The sequence below is a fragment of the Asterias rubens genome, chromosome 11 (assembly GCF_902459465.1).
Source record: "Asterias rubens chromosome 11, eAstRub1.3, whole genome shotgun sequence".
NCBI classification, from domain to species: domain Eukaryota; kingdom Metazoa; phylum Echinodermata; class Asteroidea; order Forcipulatida; family Asteriidae; genus Asterias; species Asterias rubens.
In genome coordinates, this window is record NC_047072.1 from 10,387,324 (window position 1) to 10,408,654 (window position 21,331).

The window sequence follows — 21,331 nt, forward strand, 5'->3', positions numbered from 1 at the left end:
CTGCACAACATCTACCGACTTGAATTTCAAGACTATAGATAGTGGTGTCAGGCCTCCCATTTCGATGTGTGCACAAGTAGGCATATGCATGCTGAATGCCCAACGAGTAACTGGTTCTTGTTTGACATTCGAATGTCGAACGTCAAACGATAAACCGACCCAAATTCACATCGGCTAGCTAGCTTACGACACGACGTACGCGGTGAGTGGAGGAAAGTTTTCATGCCCGTCTTTCATTTTTCGCTTTGAACATTATACACTTTCCTACTTAGAACAACACGGGGCAGCAATGCAAACAAACCGCTCAATGTTTATATACGGAACAACTTAATACCTGCTAGGAATAGGATACAATGACAAGAAAAGCGGATTTGTCTCGGACTCTGGTATTGTTCGATGTTTTATTTGTTATTTATTTTTGGTTTTTACCCATACACCGATGTGTGTAAGCACGGCATACTCAGTACTTTCTCGAGTCCTGTGAAAAAATATCACAGGCATGTTACTCGGGTGGGATTCGAACCCACGACACTTGCAATTCTAGAGCAGTGTCTAACCAACTAGACTACCGAGGTTGTCCGGCAGCTAGAGGCAGTTCGAACCCTATGTTTTGGCAGCGGGTACCGCAACGATATTAATAATAATAGATGTTAATTTTGTATCGGGGATAAAGAATATTGTTGTTGTTAATTTCGAGTTTGACACTGATTACTACTATTACACTTACAGGTACTTACAGGTCCTCTTCTGATTGTAGGCCTTTGCTGGCCTCTTTCATCAGATTTTCATACAACCTCCTGTTAACATTGCCTGTGCGCATGTATGTGGGGGTTGGTTCGTCATTGTCTAGCCCACCTTGTTGAGCTGTTAATGGCTCTGCTTTTAACATCGGTCTCATCACTGTCAGTGTCACCATTACTACACAGTGATGAGACTGATGTTAAAAGCGGAGCCATTAACAGCTCAACAAGGTGGGCTAGTCAATGTCATAAATAGTCTAGCTGATAATCTTTCCACTAATCATTATTCTTTGTTGATTTATAAACAAACCGCCCTTGTGTGGTACTGACTGGTTGACTTATGGCTGGCCAAATCTTTTTAAAGGCACTGGACACTATAGGTAATTGTCAAAGACCAGTCTTCTTATCTTAGCCCCACTTGTGTGGCCAAGGTTAGCTGAATCCTAGCCAGCCTTGGACACACAAGTGGGGATACAGTCTTCTCACTTAACTTGGTGTATCTCAACAGATGCACAAAATAAAAAACCTGTGGTATTTGAGCTCAATTGGTCGTCGACGTTGCGAGATAATAATGGAAGAAGAAAAAACCTTGTCACACGAAGTTTTGCGCTTTTAGATGCTTGATTTCAAAAACCTCAAATTCTGAACTTGAGGTCTCGAAGTCAAATTCGTGGAAAATTACTTCTTTCTCGAAAACTGCATCACTTCAAAGAAAGGGAGCCGTTTCTCACAATGTTTTGTACTATCAACCTCTCCCCATTACTTGTTACCAAGTAAGGTTGTATGTTAATAGTTTTTTTGAGTAATTACCAATAGTGTCCACTGCCTTTTACTGATAAAACAATTACAACACTTCTGCTCCAAATAAACAACATTCCCTACTATTTTACAATTTTGTGTAGCAATTTTTACAGACTGTAGGCCTGCCTGTTTTTACTTTGCATTTTTAATGTTAAACGCTTGGGGGCTGTGACATTGCAGAAAAAGGTTTATGTTATAATTTGGGCTATTTTTATCTAAGGGAAGACTGGCATGACTGTCATTCATAAACATGCGAGAGCCATCGTTGGTTGTAGTAACAACCCAACAAGGGTTCTCAATGCCGCTGAACAGGCTTTGATGAGAACCCACATATAGATGTAGATGTAGAAGGGTTGGCTAAATTACGAGAGAGCCTTTGTTTTGTTAGAAAATGGATACTTTTAAAACAAAGAAGGGTTGTTTTAAAACATAAAAAGGGTGACCGTTTACATATTTCAGCAGGGCCTTTATATTAATATAAGGAATTGAATCAGACAGTGCACTGGGCTTTTGTTTTCCCCGTTGCAAAAGAAATTTAGCTGTGTACAAATTCTGTGCCTGACCATGCTGTGTGGCTCTTTTGTAAACAAGGTCTATATATGGCTTGCACTAAAAGCCCCATCGACCGCCATATTTTATGAAATGTGCTCGCGTGCAAAGGCTATCATCAGCTGAGAAGAGTTTGTGCTCCACGCGTCCACTTTGCCATTGTTTGCCATAAAATATGGCATTCGATGATGGTTTAGTCAATCCGTTTGTTTTTTATACACCCACACATACATTGTGAATGTTAATGAAAATTTTGTTTGTTTTTCTTGTGTACAGCAAACTAACAGTTGCATGCATTGTACTTTGCTTAATGTCGGCCTTGACTGACTCTCCATTCAATCATATGCATTGTTGAACACTTTCAGAATCTCAACTGTTGTTGATTTATCCATGGCATTTCCTCTAGTGCAATCTTTCCTCTTGGTTGCAGATAAGAGTAAGGACAGGTTGCAGTTTCGGTGGATAACAGGGTTAAAGTACAGCGTATCCTTTCAGATGAGATAACCTTGTTGTAGTTATATCATGGGGACCATTCTTGGACGCACAAGCAGGAAGAAGACAGAGCCATGCACACTGCTGGCAGTGGTGCCTGCATCTAAGGTATGGTAAAGCTTAGCCCTGGTAGGACGTCAGCCAGTTGCCTGCAACGGAGGAGTCCAACCTGGGCTAGGTAAAGCTCATTCCACTATCGTCTGAGACAAAAGAGGAACAAATCTCATAGTTCTCAAAATAATACTTAGCAAAAACAGGTTACCAGACAACATTCCATTGAGTTTACATTGCTGTGACTGTGGTGCCTCATTTTTTGCTTGGCTAAAAAACTTGTTGCTTTTTTTTTTTGCTAACAGCTTTATGGAATTAGCCGCTGGTATAATGGTGTTGGTAAGCTCAAAATTTTATGGATAAGCGGAGCCATCAAATTTGGCCCTTGAGCCTGTTACACTCAGTTCAGGCAACGTAGTCAAAGAAACTTTCAGTTTACTTTCTTAACATTTGATGTCATTATTTTTCTGTTATCCCACAGGAACAAGAATTTCCCCAGATTAAGTCAACAGAAACAAACCCTCTTGTAACCAACAAAATGGCAGAAAGACCGAAAGAGAAGAATAATGAAAATGAGAAAAAGGAGACGGATTCCAAGGATGATGCGGTGAAACCCGATCATGGAGAAGAGAAAATCTCAAGAGTATCTCATGGGGCAATGATGACTCCTTCAGACCTTCCTGGATGCATTGATGGTGTGAATGGAAAGAAAGACCCTGGGAAGAAGGTGGTGAGTTCAAGCGTAAAGGAACCAACAGATACCAAAAACGCTGGGAACGAGACAGAGATGGTTCAACCAGGAAAGGATAAAATTGGTAATATTGTCGTTTTGATCGTTATTACTAATTATCATATCGTTTTGGTAATAACACCAAGGGACCCTCAAAAGTATACCTTGGCCGCTGTGAATGTTGAAATCACAGTTTGTACATTTTTATAAAGATAAATAAAATGTGATTTGAGATGTACAAATCGCAAACATATTGGCTAAAATATTTGCATTTGTAAGAACAACAAATCTGATTAATGGGAGACTTACCAGGTAAATTCCATTGTTTACATAGTTTTTAGCGTGCACACATGGCCAAGAATAATGGATTTTACCTGGTAAGTCTGCTGCCACCAAGCGTCCCAAAAGTCTCCCATTCTGAACTTTTCTGAAAGTTTTCTTTCTTTTGTGAATTTATAAACTACTTTTGTAAAGAATATTTAGCAAACAATAAGATTTCCTTTCATCTTATTGTCTTTTAATAACAATAACTGATTGAGAAAATCTTCCTTTAGAGAGTAAACCAATAATTTCTGATTATCGACCAAATCAATTTACCTTTTTTGTTTGTCTTTTAGCCAAAATAATTTGGGACAAGGATGGGGAAGATCCAGAAGTCATCTCAAAGGGAAGTTGTGAGGAGATAGAGCAACAGTGTCAGGAGGCGCAAGGAAGTATAGTTTATCCATCAACAGGTACTACCTCTTCAGGTTGGAGAGTCATTCGTCTCTTTGTTTCATCGACATTCCATGATTTTCAGAATGAGAGAGAAGTACTGGTGAAAAAGGTGAGGTTTTTCTTCTCTCGGTTTGTCGTTTGAAGAGCATTAGACTTGAGCTCTTGGCCCAATTTCATGGCTCTGCTTACCGCCAAACTCTGCGCTTACGATCACCATTCTTTACTTACAAAGTTGTTTATGAGTAGAATGCCTAGTAACATGGAGTATGCACGCACTCATTTAACATTTCCCGTATAACCAGTGAAATACGCTTGACGTACATTGTAGGCGCAGAATTCCCTGCTTCCGCAAGCGCCAATTCATTGCTTATGGTAAGCAGAGCCATGAAATTTTCCCCCGGATAGATGAGTGTCACTGAATGGATACTCTACTTTATTATCGATCATGCAGGTTTTTCCAGAGCTGCGTGAGTTTTGCGAGTCACGCCACCTTCATCTGATCGAGTGTGACCTGAGATGGGGTGTACCCAAGGACTCGACCACCCGAACTGTCCTCACTACCTGTTTACAGGAAATAGATCGTTGCCATGGTGATGCAGATGGCCAAGGATTCTTCCTCAACATGCTCGGAGAAAGGTAAAGCTATAATCACGTCATTTGAACATCATTTTCCCTTAAAGTGGTCCAAGGCAATAGTGCCCAAATTTTGCCTAAATTTTCTATAAATGAGGCAGGAGTAATAAAATGCACAAATTTCATTACATCAAATTTTGATTTGCAAGGTGGCAGGGTGACATAGCAGTTGTTTTTTGGAAAAATTTGCAGATGCTCACATGACTCCAAGAAAAAAAAATTGTTTTTGACCTTAACACTAGATACGGGTGGATGCCAGGGCAAAGCGACGTCCCCCCCGACATAGCAGAGGAGTACCAGTGGGTACCGTACACCTCAATCACCCACATGGAGGTCCTGGTTGGTGGGTACCGATCCCTCAACCCAAACTCAGTCTACTTCCTGAGGGATCCCTCAGGATATTTAGAGAAGATCCCAGACGAGGCGCGACAGTTCTTTGTGGAGCAGACCGAGATCGGAAAGGTTCAGCTTAAGGTAAATGATGATAGCTAGAAGTGAAACTATTCTGTTAGGAGAACTTTCAATCAATCAATCAATCAATCAATCATAAATAATTTGTATAGCGCCTAAATCAAAAATCTGCTCAAAGGCGCTGAGGCACGGAAGAAATACAAAAAGTCATTGATGGTAGGCCTCCTGAAACAAGTGGGCTTTCAGAAGTGCCTTGAATGTGTTGAAGGATGTTGTGTCCCTGATGTGATTGGGAAGTTTATTCGAGAGTTTGGGTCCATATACCGAGAACGCTTGATTGGCAAAAGTGATGTGACTTGTTCTTGGCACTACAAAGTATGGTGAGGAGGAGCTATTTGACCTAGTTATAAAACGCCATTCAGCACCAACTTGCAGAATGTTCACGATCATAGAGGGGCACTGGACACTGTTGGTAATTACTCAAAATAATTGCTAGCATAAAAACCTACTTGTTAAGGAGCAATGAGACCTGTTGATATGAAAACATTGTGAGAAGCAGCTCCCTCTGAAGTAACAGAGTTTTTGAGAAAGAACTAATTTCTCACTCAAATATTTGAATTGATTTCGAGACCTCAGCTGAGGGTCTCAACTCCAAGGCATCTGAAAACACTGGACTTGTGTGACAACTGTAATTTGTCTTCTTTTTATTCTTTCGCAACTTTGACGACCAATTGAGTCAAAATTTTCACAGATTTTTTATTTTATGCTTAGTTTGGATAATTACCAATAATGTGGTAGTGCCTTTAAACTGTTTCTGAGCAAGACATGAAACCTACTTTTTATGAGTGTATGAATTGTTATGTAACAACAAACTTATTGTGTACAGAACTCAACTGAACTGACACTACAGCAGTATTGACTTTATTGTATTTAATTATATGGGTAAACAGAAAATACATCAATGTTGATTTGAAAGGCGGGGGGGGGGGGGGGGGGGAGTTCCCCTCCAGATAACAAAATATTGTGTACTTTAAGTCTGAAAAGTTTAACCACAACAAATGCTATTTTTTTATTTCCTGGAAGAAACTAAAAAAAAGTGGTTGGAACCATTTCTTTCTAAACCATGTTGATGAAAAAAACCTTAAACTTTGTCACAACTTTTCTCATAACATTTATTTATTGATTTTTTCCCTTTATGTCGATTCATTATAATTAAAAACCAAATTGGTAATCAAGTTGGCACATTGCTGAAATGACCTGGGCGCAATTTTCATAAAGCTGCTTAAGCACAACAAGATTAACTATTTTGTGCTTAGCAGAAATGAGCAGGATACCAGTCAGAAATTGTAAACACGACATGGTAGTTTGGCTGGTAATCTTATTCTGGTAAGCATTTATGCTTCTGTACCCAATTTCATACCCAATTTCATTTTACTTTTTTAGAAAACAGCAAAACAATATAAATTCTCGATATCGATAATAACGGATTTACTTTAAATGTCATGACACGGCGAAACGCGCGGAAACAAGGGTGGGTTTTTCTGTTGTTTTCTCCCGACACCGACGACCGATTGAGCCTAAATTTTCAAAGGTTTGTTATTTGATATAGAAGTTGTGGTACACAAAGTGTGGGCCATGGACAACACTGTTTACCGAAAGGGTCCAATGGCTTTAAGCACAAGATTAACTATTTTTGTGCTTAGCAGAAATGGGCAGGATACCAGTCAGAAATTGTAAACACGACATGGTAGTTTGGCTGGTAACCTTATTCTGGTAAGCATGCTTCTCTACCCAATTTCATAAAGCTGCTTGAACACAAGAAGATTTAAGCCACTCTCATCAAAATGAGGCTAAACAGGATAAGGCTAGCAGCCAAAATAGTTTTTTAAGCTTTTAACATGTTTAAAGGTGAACTATGTTTTTTACTGAACAGGAGATGAAAGTCAAATTACGAGAGAGATTTCCAGCACAAACTTTCATCTATCCATGTGAGTTTGACGGTATAGATGACGAGTCAAGGGTAAGCAGATGAGGGCTTTCAAATATATTTTTACCCTGCATGACCAGGGGCGGATTGCACCAAGCGAGGCGCTCAGACAGTCTTTAATTATAGACCTGTTGCAATAGCGCGGTCTATAACTATAGCCAGTCTTAAATCTTAAGCCCGCTCCGAGCTGGCTATAAGCCGTCTTTGTTTTTGTTTTTTTATTATGCGGGCGCTACATTTGTAAGTCCTAGTTGTAGATGGTTTGATGCAAAGAGCTCTACGATGATACCGTATTTTATTAATAGATTACGTCCATTAGAGGCATTATAATGATGATACAGTGTACCGTAAATATATGTTCCCAAGAGTAAAAATATTACAACTCACAGATTTGATATTCAATGGTTTAAAAACCAAAGCAAAAGGATGTCGTAACGCCAGTGCTGCAGATGTGCTAAGTATTAAGGGACATTTGTTTGTATTGCATTACTTTTCATCGACTTATCTAAGACCAGCTTATTGCAACAGTCTTAATGACTAACTAAGCTAAGACCGTCTAAGGCAGATGGCCGGCTAGAACCGACTGGGCTAAGACCGTTGACTAAGACCGTTTTACTGCAATCCGCCCCTGGGCTCAATTTCATAGAGCTGCTTAAGCAGAAAACACTGCTTATTTAATTGTCTGCTTAGCAGAAATGAGCAGGATACCAGTCACAATAGACCATATGCATTGACGTCATCCAGCCGCCATCTTAGAGGAAAAACGCTGATAAAACAATCGAGACGCACCGATATGTACGCGCGGCGCACAGTATTGACCAATGAACAACCTCCTTTTGACCTCTAGGTGAGGGCGCCCTATTGAAATGACGTCATGTGCATAAGGTCTATTGTACATGTGACACAGTAGTTTAGCTAGTAACCTTAGTATGGTAAGCATAATTTTGTTATGCTTAGCTACTTTTCAAACATGTTATATCCAACTTAATTTGATTTTAAGTTTTACAACTTTCTGGGGATAGGTCAATCTCAAGGGTCTAGATGAATTTGGACAGAAAGTGCTTGAGTTCTTCAAGAGAGCGATTGAGATCAAGTATCCAGAAAGTGACGTCAAAGCGCCAACTCTAGAACAACTAGGTAGTTTAACATATAGTAGGCTTTTGGCCATTTTATTTCATTCCTTAAACAGGCATCTGAAAGTTTCTCTTTTCAGCTGATTTCCTCTTTTGGTGTTTTAATTTTCCTGCTACAAGACGAGCACTATTCCATACTTGTTAAACCTCATCAACAAATATCTTAATTCAACTGTTTGTTTATTTTTGCTGTCCTTGATTTTAATATTTTTAACTGTTGTTCATATACAATGCTTTCCAGATCTGGTTAGGGACTGTTCTGCTATTTTTATGTTTTTGTGCTATTCTGAGTATTTTGCCCTGTTACTTTTTGGGGTCTTGTGTTGTTTGTGCATTTTAATGTTTTCTGCTTTTTAATCGTGTTACATGTAACTACCTTTTTATTGTATTAACTGAAAAGTTGTAAATGTAAGACCGCAATTCAGGTTTTTTTTTACTACCAGTGTCTTTTTTAAAATATTGTTAAATAATGAAACCATTAATAATAATTTTGGGCCCAATTATATAAAGCATGCAAGTTAGAAAACTTGCTAAGCACAGACAAAATTTGCTTAACAGAAACTGGTTTCCAGCCAAAATTCATTCAAGTTTACATTGTTGTAACTGGTACCCCACTCATTCTTTGCTTAAAGCAAAGAAATTTGCTAAGCAGTATTTCCTGAAATTTGCCTCTGAAGACAACAAAACCTTTCATCAACTGACATTATGGGCCCTTTTAAACAAAAATTCTATAGAGCAAGACCGACACGATATATACATGGAGCAAAAGGGCAAACTGGTCTTTGGCCGAGACAAAGAAATCAACAAAATGATGAGCTTTGCGAAGGGTCTGCCGCCCCAGGATTCAACCGATGAAGTGGATAAAGAGCGCCACCACATGATCGTTGTAGCTGACCCAGGGGAAGGCAAGTCCAGTCTGATGGCACGGTTTGTCATGGAGACCAAAAAGGTAAAGTAACAGGCTTTTATTTCCAAATTTGTTTTGAGTAATTTCTGGTACAATGACTTGCTTAGTCACAAGTTACCACTTAGGTTTGAATTCCTCAGACATTGAATATTACACAAATATTAGCACAAATGTAAAACAATTTTTCAAGTTGTACATGTAGGACATGATATTTATTCAGGTACATTTACATGTTCCCCCACAGGCAGGTCTGGCAGTGTTTTACCATTTTGTTGGCTGCACGGCGGAGTCCAATCGACCCTCGAGTATACTCCACAGACTAGGTGCGTATTTGAAATATTCATTTTAAATCCAGTAGACCAAAAATTGTTGTGAAGTCCCGCTGACAGAAAACTGCAAAGGCCATTCTTGAGGGTTTGAGCAGAGTGTTTTTAAGGTTGCTTCTGCATTTGTTATCATCATTTGTTGGCACTAACATCTGTCAACCTCTTTTCCCATTCCAAAGTTGACAAACTAGAGGAGTTGTACCCAGACCTGTGCAATACTGATGGGGATGAGACTGAAGACAATCGGAATTCGGGACCGAGGTTATCTTCAGATGAGAAGAAAGCCCAACTGCTGGGAGACTATATTAAGAGTCTTGGGCAGACTGACAAACAGCTTCTCCTGCTTGTGGATGCTGTTAACCAAGTAACATCATAATTCATTTTTTTAAATTTTCATTTTAGTCCGTTTCCGTGAACCTCTACCGTACTAAATTACCAAAATAATAAACCACAAGGGAAACTGCCTCGTGTCCTTTAAAAAGCAAGACACTTGCGTAAAGGGAAGGTACACGTTTGGTAATTGTCAAAGACCAGTCTTCTAACTTTGTGTATCCCAATATAAGCATAAAATAACAAGCCTGTGAAAATTTGAGCTAAAGTAGTCTTCGAAGTTGTGAGAAAATAATGAGAGAAAAAACACTCTTGTTGGATGAATTTGTGTGTTATAAGATAGGAATAAAAGACTTCTGGCTAGAAGTCTTTTATTATTTTAGTGAGAAATTACCTCTTTCTCAAAATGTTTTATACTATAAACAGCTCTCCAATGCTCGTTACCAAGTCAGTTTTTAATTCAATATTTGTTTTGAGTATTACCAAACGTGTACCTTCCCTTTAACCATTGCTTTGTTCTTCCGATGGGACATAAAGCAGTTGGCCCCATGTGTTGTGTAATGCATGTAAAAGAACCCAGTGCACTTATCGAGAAGAGAAGGGGTTGGCCCTAGTGTTCCTGGCTGTGACTGCTGTATGTGCCGTAGCACCTTGTAAATCATTATAAGGTCACTTTGGTCTCAGAATTCATAACTTCAATAACCTATCTTTCTGTATACCGGTACTACATGTAAGCGACTCAAGGTGCTTGTTGGTACTGTATACAAGACTTTGATATTAATAATTACAAAGCTGTATTGGGATTATATAACAAAGAAACATTAACCATAATTTGGGTTGAGTCTGCGATCTGCATGAATTTACATGTCGATGCTCTACTTACTGAGATATCTAGCCCTATGTTTGCAGTCCTTAATGACCCTGTACCCTGTGCCATCACATGCTACAAAAGAAACAGACTTCCTTTGGGCACAATTAGCACAACTTAGATCAGTGGAAGAAAACACTGAATTGTACATTTCATGGAGATTTCGCTGTAGTATCTTGCCTACCAGAAAGAGCCTTGGAATGTACAAGTTCATTCACTTTGTAAACAAATTCTGACTGACGCCCCCTGAATCGAGATATTGACTAAATTAAACAAGCATCGTTACTTCTCTTTACTCCAAAACTACATCATTATCCAAGTCATCTAAAGAAAAGGATCGCTACCGCTGGCTCCCCGCATCCTTGGGCGGCAACATCCGATGTGTGATGAGCACAACGAGAGAAGATCAAACCCTGGAGGAGCTGACAGAGCACTGCCCTGAGGCAGCTGAGTTACCCCTGACTGCTCTCGATGATAGGGCTAGGGAAGAAATTATCACAAACTACTTTGCTCGATACAATAAGGTTGGTCAATATGCAATTAATTTATAATTATTTTAAAACAGACGACCAATTGAGTTCAAATTTTGTGCATATGTTGATACACCAAGTGAGAGGACTGGTCTTTGACAATTACCAAAGGTGTCGCGTGTCATTTAGCAGAAAATACTGGTTAACAAATTTCTTTGCTAAATTGAGTGGGGCAACGAGTCGTAACAATGTAAACTTTATGGAATGTTGGCTGGCAAGATTTTACCTGTGCTTAGCAGGTTTGGGGCTTACAGGCTTTATGAAATAACACAATACAATAACAAAAAACAAAAAAGGAATACATGGAAAATATGATGATCATATTTCAATGAGTGAAAAAAGGCCGTGACATCAAATGAGTTTTAAGCTGAGATTTAAGTGGGAAGAAATTCCACAAACGAGGAGCAGCTGATGTAGCCGCAAATGCCCTGTCCCCCGAACTTCTTTTTGAACATGGCTCAAAAGTTTAGGGGCTTTAAATAATCCATTACGCTATTGATCTTGACAGACTCTAGATCCAGAGCAACTGTCCCTCCTGACCCACTCTGAAGGAGCCAGGAATGCCCTGTGGCTGTCCCTGACCTGCGAGGAGCTGAGGGTCTTTGGAGTGTTCCAGGAGGTGACGACCCGCATCCGGGAGATGCCTGGCTCCTTGGATGGACTGATTGAAAGCATCCTCGACAGGTTGATCAGTGAGGATGAGACGGGGATGGTGGAGACGGTAAGGCAGGGATGTATTGTCTCCATTTGAAACCGTAAATCGGTTTATTTCATATTTCACTTTTGTAGGGATGCCTTTCAACATTGACTTAGCCAGCTGCAGGCCTGGTGCTTCACAGACACGACCTGTATGCATATTGTATGGGGTGGGGGACTGACCTGAAATATTAAAATGGGTAGAGAGCAACGATCAAGTTATCTCTGATGCAAATTTAACATCTATTAAAACAATTAATTTCCCCAGATGCTTCATTTCTTGGAGTGTTCTCGAGGCGGCCTGAAAGAAACGGAGCTGAAAGCTCTCTTGGGTGACTTGGATAGCACCACACCCGCACCTGCTTTACACTGGGCCATGGTTCGACGCACACTCAAACCATTCCTGAGAAACTCTGCGACCCACGGTGACGTAGAACGATTACAGTTCTTTCATCTTGCCATTAACAGGGTAAATAACATCAGTTTTATATAGCGCACGGTTCTACCAACATGGTACTCAAGGCGCTTAGACACATTTTTACAGAAAGATATGAAAGGTTATTGGAGGTATGAATTCTGAGACCAAATTATGTAGCACCTTATAAGGGTTTGCAAGGTGCTACGGCGCATTCAGCAGCCACAGCCACAGCCAGGTACTTATTGTGTATTAAAAAAAAAAAAGTCCTCTCTGCATCTGCACAGTCACTGCTATAATGAATTCATCTCTATGGTACACGGTCAACCCTCGTACTATCTGGCCATTCAATCTAATCCATCCCTTTTCAAAAACTCAACAGGCTGTTCAGAAGCATCTCGCTCAAGATTACGACACCAAAAAACTGCGACACCGTCAGCTCGCCGACTACTATCAGTACCATTGCAATGACCTCACAGCGATAACCAATCAGCTCGCACAACAGCTCACCCTGGCCAAAGAAGGGCAGCGATTGGTGGATTACTTCCGCACTGACAAACGCAGCACGAGAGTAAACCCTTTGGAGAAATCAAGACTGTTGAAGGCAAGTTATTTTTTGACACTAAGAATTTTGAAATAAGAATGTTGGTTTGTTGGTGTCAATCTAATAAGTGCTTTTTCTTGACTGGGAAAGAACTTCAGACATTGGTAGTGTTGTACTTTTTAGGCGACTCAAACAGAAATACTGATAAAATATGTAGTCCGCTAACATCAGGGCAATATAGGCTCAGTTTTTAGAGGTAGGTTGGTACTACGAGGTTCAAATTTGTCTGTTTTTATTTGTTCTACCCCAAAATATTAATTTTTAATAAATGTTTAATATTTTAGGAATTTCGCTGCACCAACATGACACACTCCACCTTCCCTGGCTGTACTAAGTTCGCTTACTGCCAGTTCTGTGCAGATCAATGCAATCAGCAGGTACCCATCTTAATGTGGTCGAACAAGGATTGCTGTGCCATATGTGGAGGTCAGGTACAATTCCCTGGACCGAGAAATGCCACAGGTCAGATGATACTTTTATTATTAAGAATAAATTGTAAATAATAGTAAATTTGCAAAGGTTGTAATTTTTCAAACTTTATCTTTGTTTTTCTTTCAGCGTATTGGTGTATGTTTCACAAACCGAAATACCCTTATTGTGGAGCAGAATACTACTGCTTCATCTGTCATAGAGATATTCGGAACCCAAGAGGAACGCCACCACTAGCCTACCTTTGCTACTGGTGTGACCCAGGGAACATGGAACGCTGCTGTAAAATTGTTCCTTAAAACTTGAGTTTCGCTTAACCGCAATGCTGTATAACTGTGGACAGTTACCAGTGCAAAATAAAACAATTAATGACAAACAAGTTAACTATGAAGGTTACATAAAAAGCACTGAAGTCTGAAGATATAGACTAAAAATGTAGCATAAAATAGAAGCATTAGAAACAGTAGTATGTTTACTACACAGATTTATTTTTACATTGCCTTTAGAGTAGGGTCGTTGTACATGTATTAATGTATTAATTAAAACAAATTAAATGAGACAAAAATGTATTCCATGTTCATTCAGGTAAATAATGTAATTTAATAAATTGTAATGAATTCTTACAATATGCTAAAGTGCCTTTCAAATGACTCAAAGAATATATCATTTGAAATATTATCAATTTTGTATAAGTTTTAGAAAACCTAATGTCAAATGAGGAAAAACAATTATGAAAATATATTTAGAAAAGCAACTCAAAGTTATGGACAATTATAATTTTATATGAGGTTTTTAAATCAAAGAATAACTTTAAGATAAGATAAGGTTTAAAACAAGTTTTTCATGTTTATTGTCGCGGTTTAAGCTAATAGTATTAATCAAAGTGACTTAAATTGTGATAATTTATACATGTGTTTGTAATATTAATTTATACATTTATTCAATTCATAACTATCATTTTAGAGAATCGCTTTCAAACTAGTTCAGTTCAACAATTATCAAGATCGCAATTATCAAGATCGCAGTTTAGTTAAAAAATAATGTCTGAGATTGTGTGTTTTCTATGAATGTGTTTTCTGTATTGATTCTGTATAGACCTTAGCCATCTTGAATTTCTCCCATTTATATCAATGTTACCAAACCGAGGCTGAAAGAACAAAATAGTCTGGTTCCTATTTGCAAAATTATTATTAGCATGCATTATTGTTATTTGATACGAGGAACATGACCAAGATAGGGGCAGCATAACAAAGGTCTATTGAGTGTTGATATGAAAACAAGACATTGGGGGGGGGGGGTTCAGACTTTGCATTTGCACTCTGGTTAATCAAAAAGATGAAGCCCCTCTCAGGCCTGACATTTCATCTTTGAGAAGGCAAGGCCATTTTCACTTTCAAAAGGGAACATCCATTGGAAAATGTTACAGTCTATTGGAAACATTTGAGGGGGCAGCAAGGCCAAAACCAGGGCAACAGGCATGAAATTCCAGGCCTGCCCTGTCCAAGAATCCCTGGCAATGCTTTTATTTTGGCATTTTCTTAGGAAAATTGAATCATCGGACCCAGATAAACAATAATTGCTGTACTTAATATGCATGATGCTAGAAAAAAACATTCACATTTTTATAGGTTTTACATGTTTATCAAATTAAAATTGATATTTTAGCAGGGAAAGTGCAAATATTTTTATGAACAATTTGAACGGGTTTTTGTATTGAATAAGTTGTAAATTGTGATAAGCTTACTTTTTTGCCAGTCAATTAAAAATGAATAAAAGATAGAGACTGTTTAAAAAAAAAAATTGTGGTAGTTCATAAAAAGTCATATCCCCTGTAGGCAATCCCTCTGCTGCCCCTTCCAAGGTTGTATCGTTATTTTGGCTGTATACATGTAGCTTGACACTGCAGTAAAAGGTTTCAATGGCTTCTGAATAACACCCATGACAAATGGCAGAATGATAGGGTAACTAACTGGTCTCAGGCCTTTGGTCGCATGCAAACTTCAAGCCCTGTCAAGGAAATATGTCCTGTGCAGGCCTGTTTGCTTTGTTTATGAAAGGGCAAGTGCACCAAGGCATTTTCTCCTGAAGTAAAGGGCACCCTATGAGGAAATTGTAAATTTATACTGGAGCATTTCAAGGGCAAACAACGAGGCAATGACCAGGGGGCATTGAAGCAATCGCCTTCATTGCCTTAGTGAAGTATCACGCCTGTGGTAATCCTTTGTTGGTCAACTCCTAGAGAATGTACCCCAGTAGGGGTAGTCTACCATAATCTGGACTGGGTGCGGCACGACCACACATCACTTGGGTTCATCAAAACAAAGCAGTTCCAAGACATGGCGTACCAATTTCCAAGACGTGCTTTATCAATTCCAAGACATGCTGTATAAATTCCAAGACGTGCTTTATCAATTCCTTTTGACAAAGTAGTTTCAAGTCATCCTGGTGGCTAAAGTTTCAGTTGATGGCAACTCCCAAGTTATAGAAATGTTTTTAAATTTGACTGGATTTGTTTACAAGGCCCTGTGTTGCAGCACTGGAGATTTGACTGTACAGCATTGAATCCATCAAAATCAAACCCTGGAGAAGGATTTTGGTGGAAACTAAAATGATTTACATGTTTACCTTCCTGGATGGTTTCAAAATATTCCAATCTTCAATTTGTGTCCGTTCTTTGCCTGAGGGATGATGTATTTCTCAAAGAGTCCAAATAGATCGGCTCTCAACTCTGGTATGTCGCACATCCTTCGGAATTTCACGTCCCTCCAGTTCCAGTCCAGGACGACGTAGCGAGTCCCGCTCAGATTGAGGGCCTCTTGCTGTAGGAGGGCAGCGATTCTGTTGGGCGTTCCAACTGCAAACTGAGTGCGGTTCTTGGCAAGGAAACTTGTCTGTTCCTGGATCTGCAAGGATGAATAATGAGTGAAAAGTTAAAACAAATCTACTTGTTTTTGTTTTTAATTGAAATGATGATATAGTCACTCAGTCAATAGCCAATAGTCTGTTTTATTGTCACATACATACAGTGCCATTCACTTTGGTTTTGCGAGTCTAAAAACATTAGAATTATAAAAATACAATATACACTAAAACCACATTAGACATGTCGGCTACACAATAACAAATAAACAATATGCGCACATTATGGAGATGAGTTTCAGTTTCAAAACTTAAAAGCTGGGCCAAATTTCATGGCTCTGCTTACCGCCGAATTCTTCGCTGACGATCACGATTCTCCGCTTGCGTGCAAGCGCCGAATTTCTGTGCTGGCCTTGTAAGCGTAGAAGCCAAAATTTTCCGCTAACATGTAAAATACGCTTGCTGTAAGCACAGAATTCCCTGCTTCCTTAAGCGCCGATTCTGTGCTAACGGTAAGCAGAGCCATGATCTTTGTTACCTTCATGTGTTTTGAGAAGAGCTTTGCACTGACACACTGTTTGCCTTTGAAGTCGTTGGCGTCTCTGTTGACGTCGACGGCCCGCCTTGCCGAGGAACTAATGACAAGAAGGAGACATGTCTTGGCCTCTTTGGGCCTCTTGGCCTCGAGGTCTCTGCCCCAGCGTGGTACAGCAGTCTCCAAGTAAGAGGATAGGGGTAGGGAGGAGGCGTTGTGCTCAAGGAAGTCAGATTCTAAACGGAAAGGAATCATAACGAGTATTATTATCAAGAGGAATGACGAAGGCTGTTTGGAAAATTACAAAGGAAATCAATTTGAAGTATGCATACTTTTTTTACTAATTTTGGTTTTATCTATATATACACACCAAATTCAATTATATGTGTTAGCAGTGTTAGTGTACACTCGGTACTTTTCCCTTGCTCTGAGAAAAAAAATCAAAGGCATATTACTCGGGTAGGATTTGAACCCACGACCTTTGCAATGTTTATTTTTAGGCAAACCAAAACTATCACTATCACGTTTGCTAACTTCTGAATCTATGAGTTTGAAGTTACGCTATTCGCTCCACTCGTTTGGTGCAGGCTCCTACCCAACTTGCTATTTCCACAACATTACAAAGTAGGCTGTTCTCACCTGCTAGTTGGAGATCTTCCAGTTCAAGAGGAGACAGCTTTTGCTTGAAATATCCATCCATCTTGGTCAACACTTCCTTGGGTGTCGCAGGTTTAGGGGTGCTTTTCGATAAATACTCACTGATTTTTTGCTGTTTCACAGAGAAATAAATAATAATAAATAATAATAATTATATTTATTAGGCGCCTCACGCTAAACCAACCCTGAGGTGCTTTACAACAAAAAACATTCAAAGAGTAATAAGAGACAATCTACAAAAAGGGAACACTTAGGGTATACCCTTATAATTAAAATAGCTTTGGGTAGACCCTCAAAGTACATGTACATACATAAAGTGAGAACAATAGAGAGTTGTTTTTACAAAGATTCAAAATAAAAAATACAATACCAGTGGTTGTCACAAGAACAAACCAATACAAAATAAAATAAAATGCTAAAACACTAAAGCGAGACAGTGCTTAATACCAACCATATAGATTGACTAAAAAATAAGTTGACCAAGCATTTATACCATCAGTCCATTTGGTTGGTAAGTTGTTGGCAACAGCTAATGATATTATCACAAAACATTTGGCAATACAATTAAGAGAGGAACATGTGTATTTTTAAAACATCATTAACAACAGATTTGTTATTAAAGACACTGGACACTATTGGTAATTGTCAAAGACCAGTCCTCTCACTTGGTGTATCTCAACATATGCATAAAATAACAAACCTGTGAAAATTTGAGCTCGATTGGTCATCGGAGTTGCGAGATAACTATGAAAGAAAAAACACCCTTGTCACACGAAGTTGTGTGGTTTCAGATGCTTGATTTCTAGACCTCAAATTCTAAAACCCAGGTCTCGAAATCAAATTTGTAGAAAATTACTTCTTTCTCGAAAACTACGTCACTTCAGAAAGAGCCATTTCTCACAATGTTTTATACTATCAACCTGTCCCCATTACTCGTTACCAAGTGAGGTTTTATGCTGATAATTATTTTGAGTAATTACCAATAGTGTCCACTGCCTTTAAAAACATCAATAACAACAGATTGGTTATTAGATTGTTCGATCAGTTTGATGACAATGTGGAAGAACTTTAAGTACAAAGCAGCTGGTTTGCCCTGACCCTTTTCCATTCCATATATTTTCCATATATTGTCACTATTCTTTCATGACGCTTTTCAGTTCAACATAGCCTTGCTCAAGGCAGTCGCATTATTCGCTCCAAAAAGACGCCGCTGTAAACCCACCCGTATACCCTGACCGTGGTGCATGCGATCACACCGCATGACCCACCCGTATACACACTGGCACATCGTACGACTAATAATAAGTCATCCGCACTCGTACCACTAACTGCATGCGGAGGCCGTCAGGCCGACAGCCTTGTCGGGTCTGTATTTGCCGGGTTTAATGTGTTGTGGAAAAAAATGGGGGGGCTTTTGGATATGCTAGTATGTAGCCATGAATATGTATATCTTTCGTCAGACCTATCAGACAACACAGGATGTGAGGCAAATGAATTATTCATTTTGACGTCCAATCACGCACTTCCCTTATCACGACCTTTGGACCCTGTCATGCGTCCGTGGTGGTGGTGTGTGATGTAAAAAAGTCTTGTCTTTCGCGGGCATTATGGTAATGAGCTGACCGTGGGAACTCTTTGCTTATTATAGTAATGAGGTCAGTGGCTTCAACACAGACCCTACAAGGCTGTCGGCCTGTCGGCCTACGCATGTGGATAGTGTATGGGGGCATCGTGTCGTGCGATGTTACACAGTGAATACGGGTGGGTTTTTATACAGGGGCGGTCTTTTTTCGGAGTGAATAATTCGACTGCCTTGAGCAAGGCTAAGTTCAACACTGAACTGGCCAGCTGGTCCACTTGGAGAGAATTTTGAACAGAGAGTTTTAACAGAGCACTCGGTCAGTTTAAACAGAACACTGATCAGATGTAATGTCTGCCCTCAGACACACTTCTCACCTTTGTTCTTCTTTTCCTTTTACTGGATTTTTGGCCGCCTTCATTGGTTTCACTTTCAGCTTTCCTCTTTGTATGTGACACTCCGCTTATATCAGATTTACCAGCTTCGGTGAAAAGAAAACAAAGTTCTGAATAAAGTTTCTTGCAGCTAGATCATAGATGTGGAATGCACCTCTTCAAAATGCTACTCTACCATTTCCACCATTTTGAGTTGAGAGCCAAATATCGTCGTTGATTCTCAATTTTTATATATTTTTTTTTAATCTCGTTCTGAATCATTAGGGTTTTTTTTTCCAAGACGCTCTTTGGTATACATGTTAAATTTTTTTAAAGTTTGTTTGTGTTTTTTTTTTTTTGGGGGGGGGGGGGTGTCTATCTATGATTTTGAGACTGTTGCTTTTGATTCATAATTTTTTAAGTGTTTAATTGGTTGCAATGTAGTGTTTTCCAACATAATTTAAGTATTTACTAATAATTAGTATTGATGGTTTGCTGTTAAAAATGTTGAAGTTTTGAGAATTTATCCCTTTTTTTTTCAATCTCCAGATTTTTAATCTTTTCTGTATATTTTCAATGATTTATTTATGTTCTAAATAATGGTGTTTTAGTGCTTTTAAGTTTACTGTGCGACCGCATAACAATAATCAAAAGAATTAATCCCCATAAACCATGAATTGATAACACGACTGCTACCGGTCCTACTACTTGCCGTCAACTCGCTGTCAACTCACTTGTGCCGTCAACTCGCCGTCAACTCAACCACTACGCAGATGGCAGGTATGGATTTAATAGTCTTGACCCAAGTCGTCAGCAACCAATTTACACTAAAGCGCAGTACATATCATAATACACTATGCGGTACCGATATTAAATCACGTCTTTGCCAAGACTATTCGATTTTCAGGAAAGTGCCTCTGTCTGTTGTACAAGCCCTGTGAAAAAGCAAGATGGCAGTCGACTGCTTTGCTGCTTCGCGATCATTTTTTCACGAGAACAAAACAAAATTAATGTTGTAAAAATAATCGAAATGTAACCTAAAACTTATGAAAATTATCTTTTAGCTAATACTTTATAGTTCTATGCTTTTTGTGGATTTTAAATGTATATTGGTTGAGTTGACGGCACCAAGCGAGTTGACGGCAAGTAATACGACCCACGGGTCCTACTACTTGCCGTCAACTCGCCGTCAACTCACTTGCGCCGTCAACTCGCCGTCAACTCCACCAATATACATTTAAAATCCACTAAAGAAGCATAGAACTGTAAAGTATCAGCTCAAAGAGCATTCGCGTAAGTTTTAGGTCATATTTCGGAAAACTGTCGGCCGCCATCTTGCTTTTTCACAATGATTAGTCTTGGCCCAAGATGTCAATGATTGGTACTTTTTTTTTATCAACACAAAGTCGTTTTTGTGAATGAATTTGTACCGAAAACCATGAGAAATATGTAGTTTAGCCCAGACTTAACACTTCCGTGCCCCCTTTTTATAGATTTTCATGTAAATTTAATGAGTTGACGGCACGAAAATGAGTTGACGGCGAGTTGACGGCAAGTCGGCGAGTTGACGGCAAGTAGTAGGACCGCGACCCACTGGTAGTGGTACTGGTTAAATAACACGCACACAGTGCACGCACACACGCACACACGTAAAACATACCGTAAGTAACTACTCTAAAAAAATTAAATTAGTTTAGTTTCCCCGTTTTCCGTAAATGGAAAAAAGGCTACTTACCCAAGTCGTCATTTTCGTCATTCTTAGAAGTGTCACTAGGGTCCAGCCACCATTCATCTCCCAAATCATCCCCCATTCTGGTCCTTAATAGGCTAAATATTAACCTAAAACCTTAAAAAATAACCACACACGTGTGAAAATGTGTACGAGAACGTTTGACCTCTGACCTCACCCTCACACCAGCGCAGCGCCCTCTCGTGTTTCAGTTTAAAGGAGTAGACATCACAAAATAATAACACTAAT

General features: G+C 39.2%; 2 protein-coding genes across 2 annotated transcripts; one reads left to right on the forward strand and one right to left on the reverse strand.

Moving 5' to 3' along the window:
* The first annotated feature begins 219 nt into the window (after positions 1–219).
* LOC117296572 (telomerase protein component 1-like) lies at positions 220–15,472 on the forward strand. Its single transcript, XM_033779588.1, has 17 exons — positions 220–386; positions 2,521–2,690; positions 3,115–3,448; positions 3,981–4,189; positions 4,532–4,716; positions 4,956–5,187; positions 7,058–7,144; positions 8,134–8,248; positions 8,979–9,193; positions 9,396–9,474; positions 9,657–9,841; positions 10,996–11,199; positions 11,714–11,926; positions 12,170–12,370; positions 12,699–12,920; positions 13,205–13,382; positions 13,479–15,472. The coding sequence occupies exons 2-17, from the start codon at positions 2,613–2,615 to the stop codon at positions 13,646–13,648; spliced, it is 2,907 nt and encodes a 968-aa protein (XP_033635479.1). The 5' UTR covers positions 220–386; positions 2,521–2,612; the 3' UTR covers positions 13,649–15,472.
* Positions 15,469–21,235, reverse strand: LOC117296573 (protein CMSS1-like). The gene is made up of 5 exons (XM_033779589.1): positions 21,089–21,235; positions 19,357–19,460; positions 17,383–17,512; positions 16,747–16,979; positions 15,469–16,252 (listed from the first exon to the last, which is right to left on the reverse strand). Exons 1-5 carry the CDS (start codon positions 21,162–21,164, stop codon positions 15,989–15,991), a joined length of 807 nt encoding a protein of 268 aa, XP_033635480.1. The 5' UTR covers positions 21,165–21,235; the 3' UTR covers positions 15,469–15,988.
* Between the last annotated feature and the right edge of the window lie 96 nt (positions 21,236–21,331).

Coding starts and splice junctions, on each gene's coding strand:
- LOC117296572 (XM_033779588.1), top strand. CDS start 2,613: ATGGGGACCATTCTTGGACGCACAAGCAGGAAGAAGACAGAGCCATGC. Junction 8,249..8,978: donor GCCAACTCTAGAACAACTAG/GTAGTTTAACAT, acceptor AAAATTCTATAG/AGCAAGACCGACACGATATA. Junction 11,200..11,713: donor ACTTTGCTCGATACAATAAG/GTTGGTCAATAT, acceptor TGATCTTGACAG/ACTCTAGATCCAGAGCAACT.
- LOC117296573 (XM_033779589.1), bottom strand. CDS start 21,164: ATGGGGGATGATTTGGGAGATGAATGGTGGCTGGACCCTAGTGACACT. Junction 19,461..21,088: donor TGACGAAAATGACGACTTGG/GTAAGTAGCCTT, acceptor TTTTCACCGAAG/CTGGTAAATCTGATATAAGC. Junction 16,980..17,382: donor GGAAGATCTCCAACTAGCAG/GTGAGAACAGCC, acceptor CTTTCCGTTTAG/AATCTGACTTCCTTGAGCAC.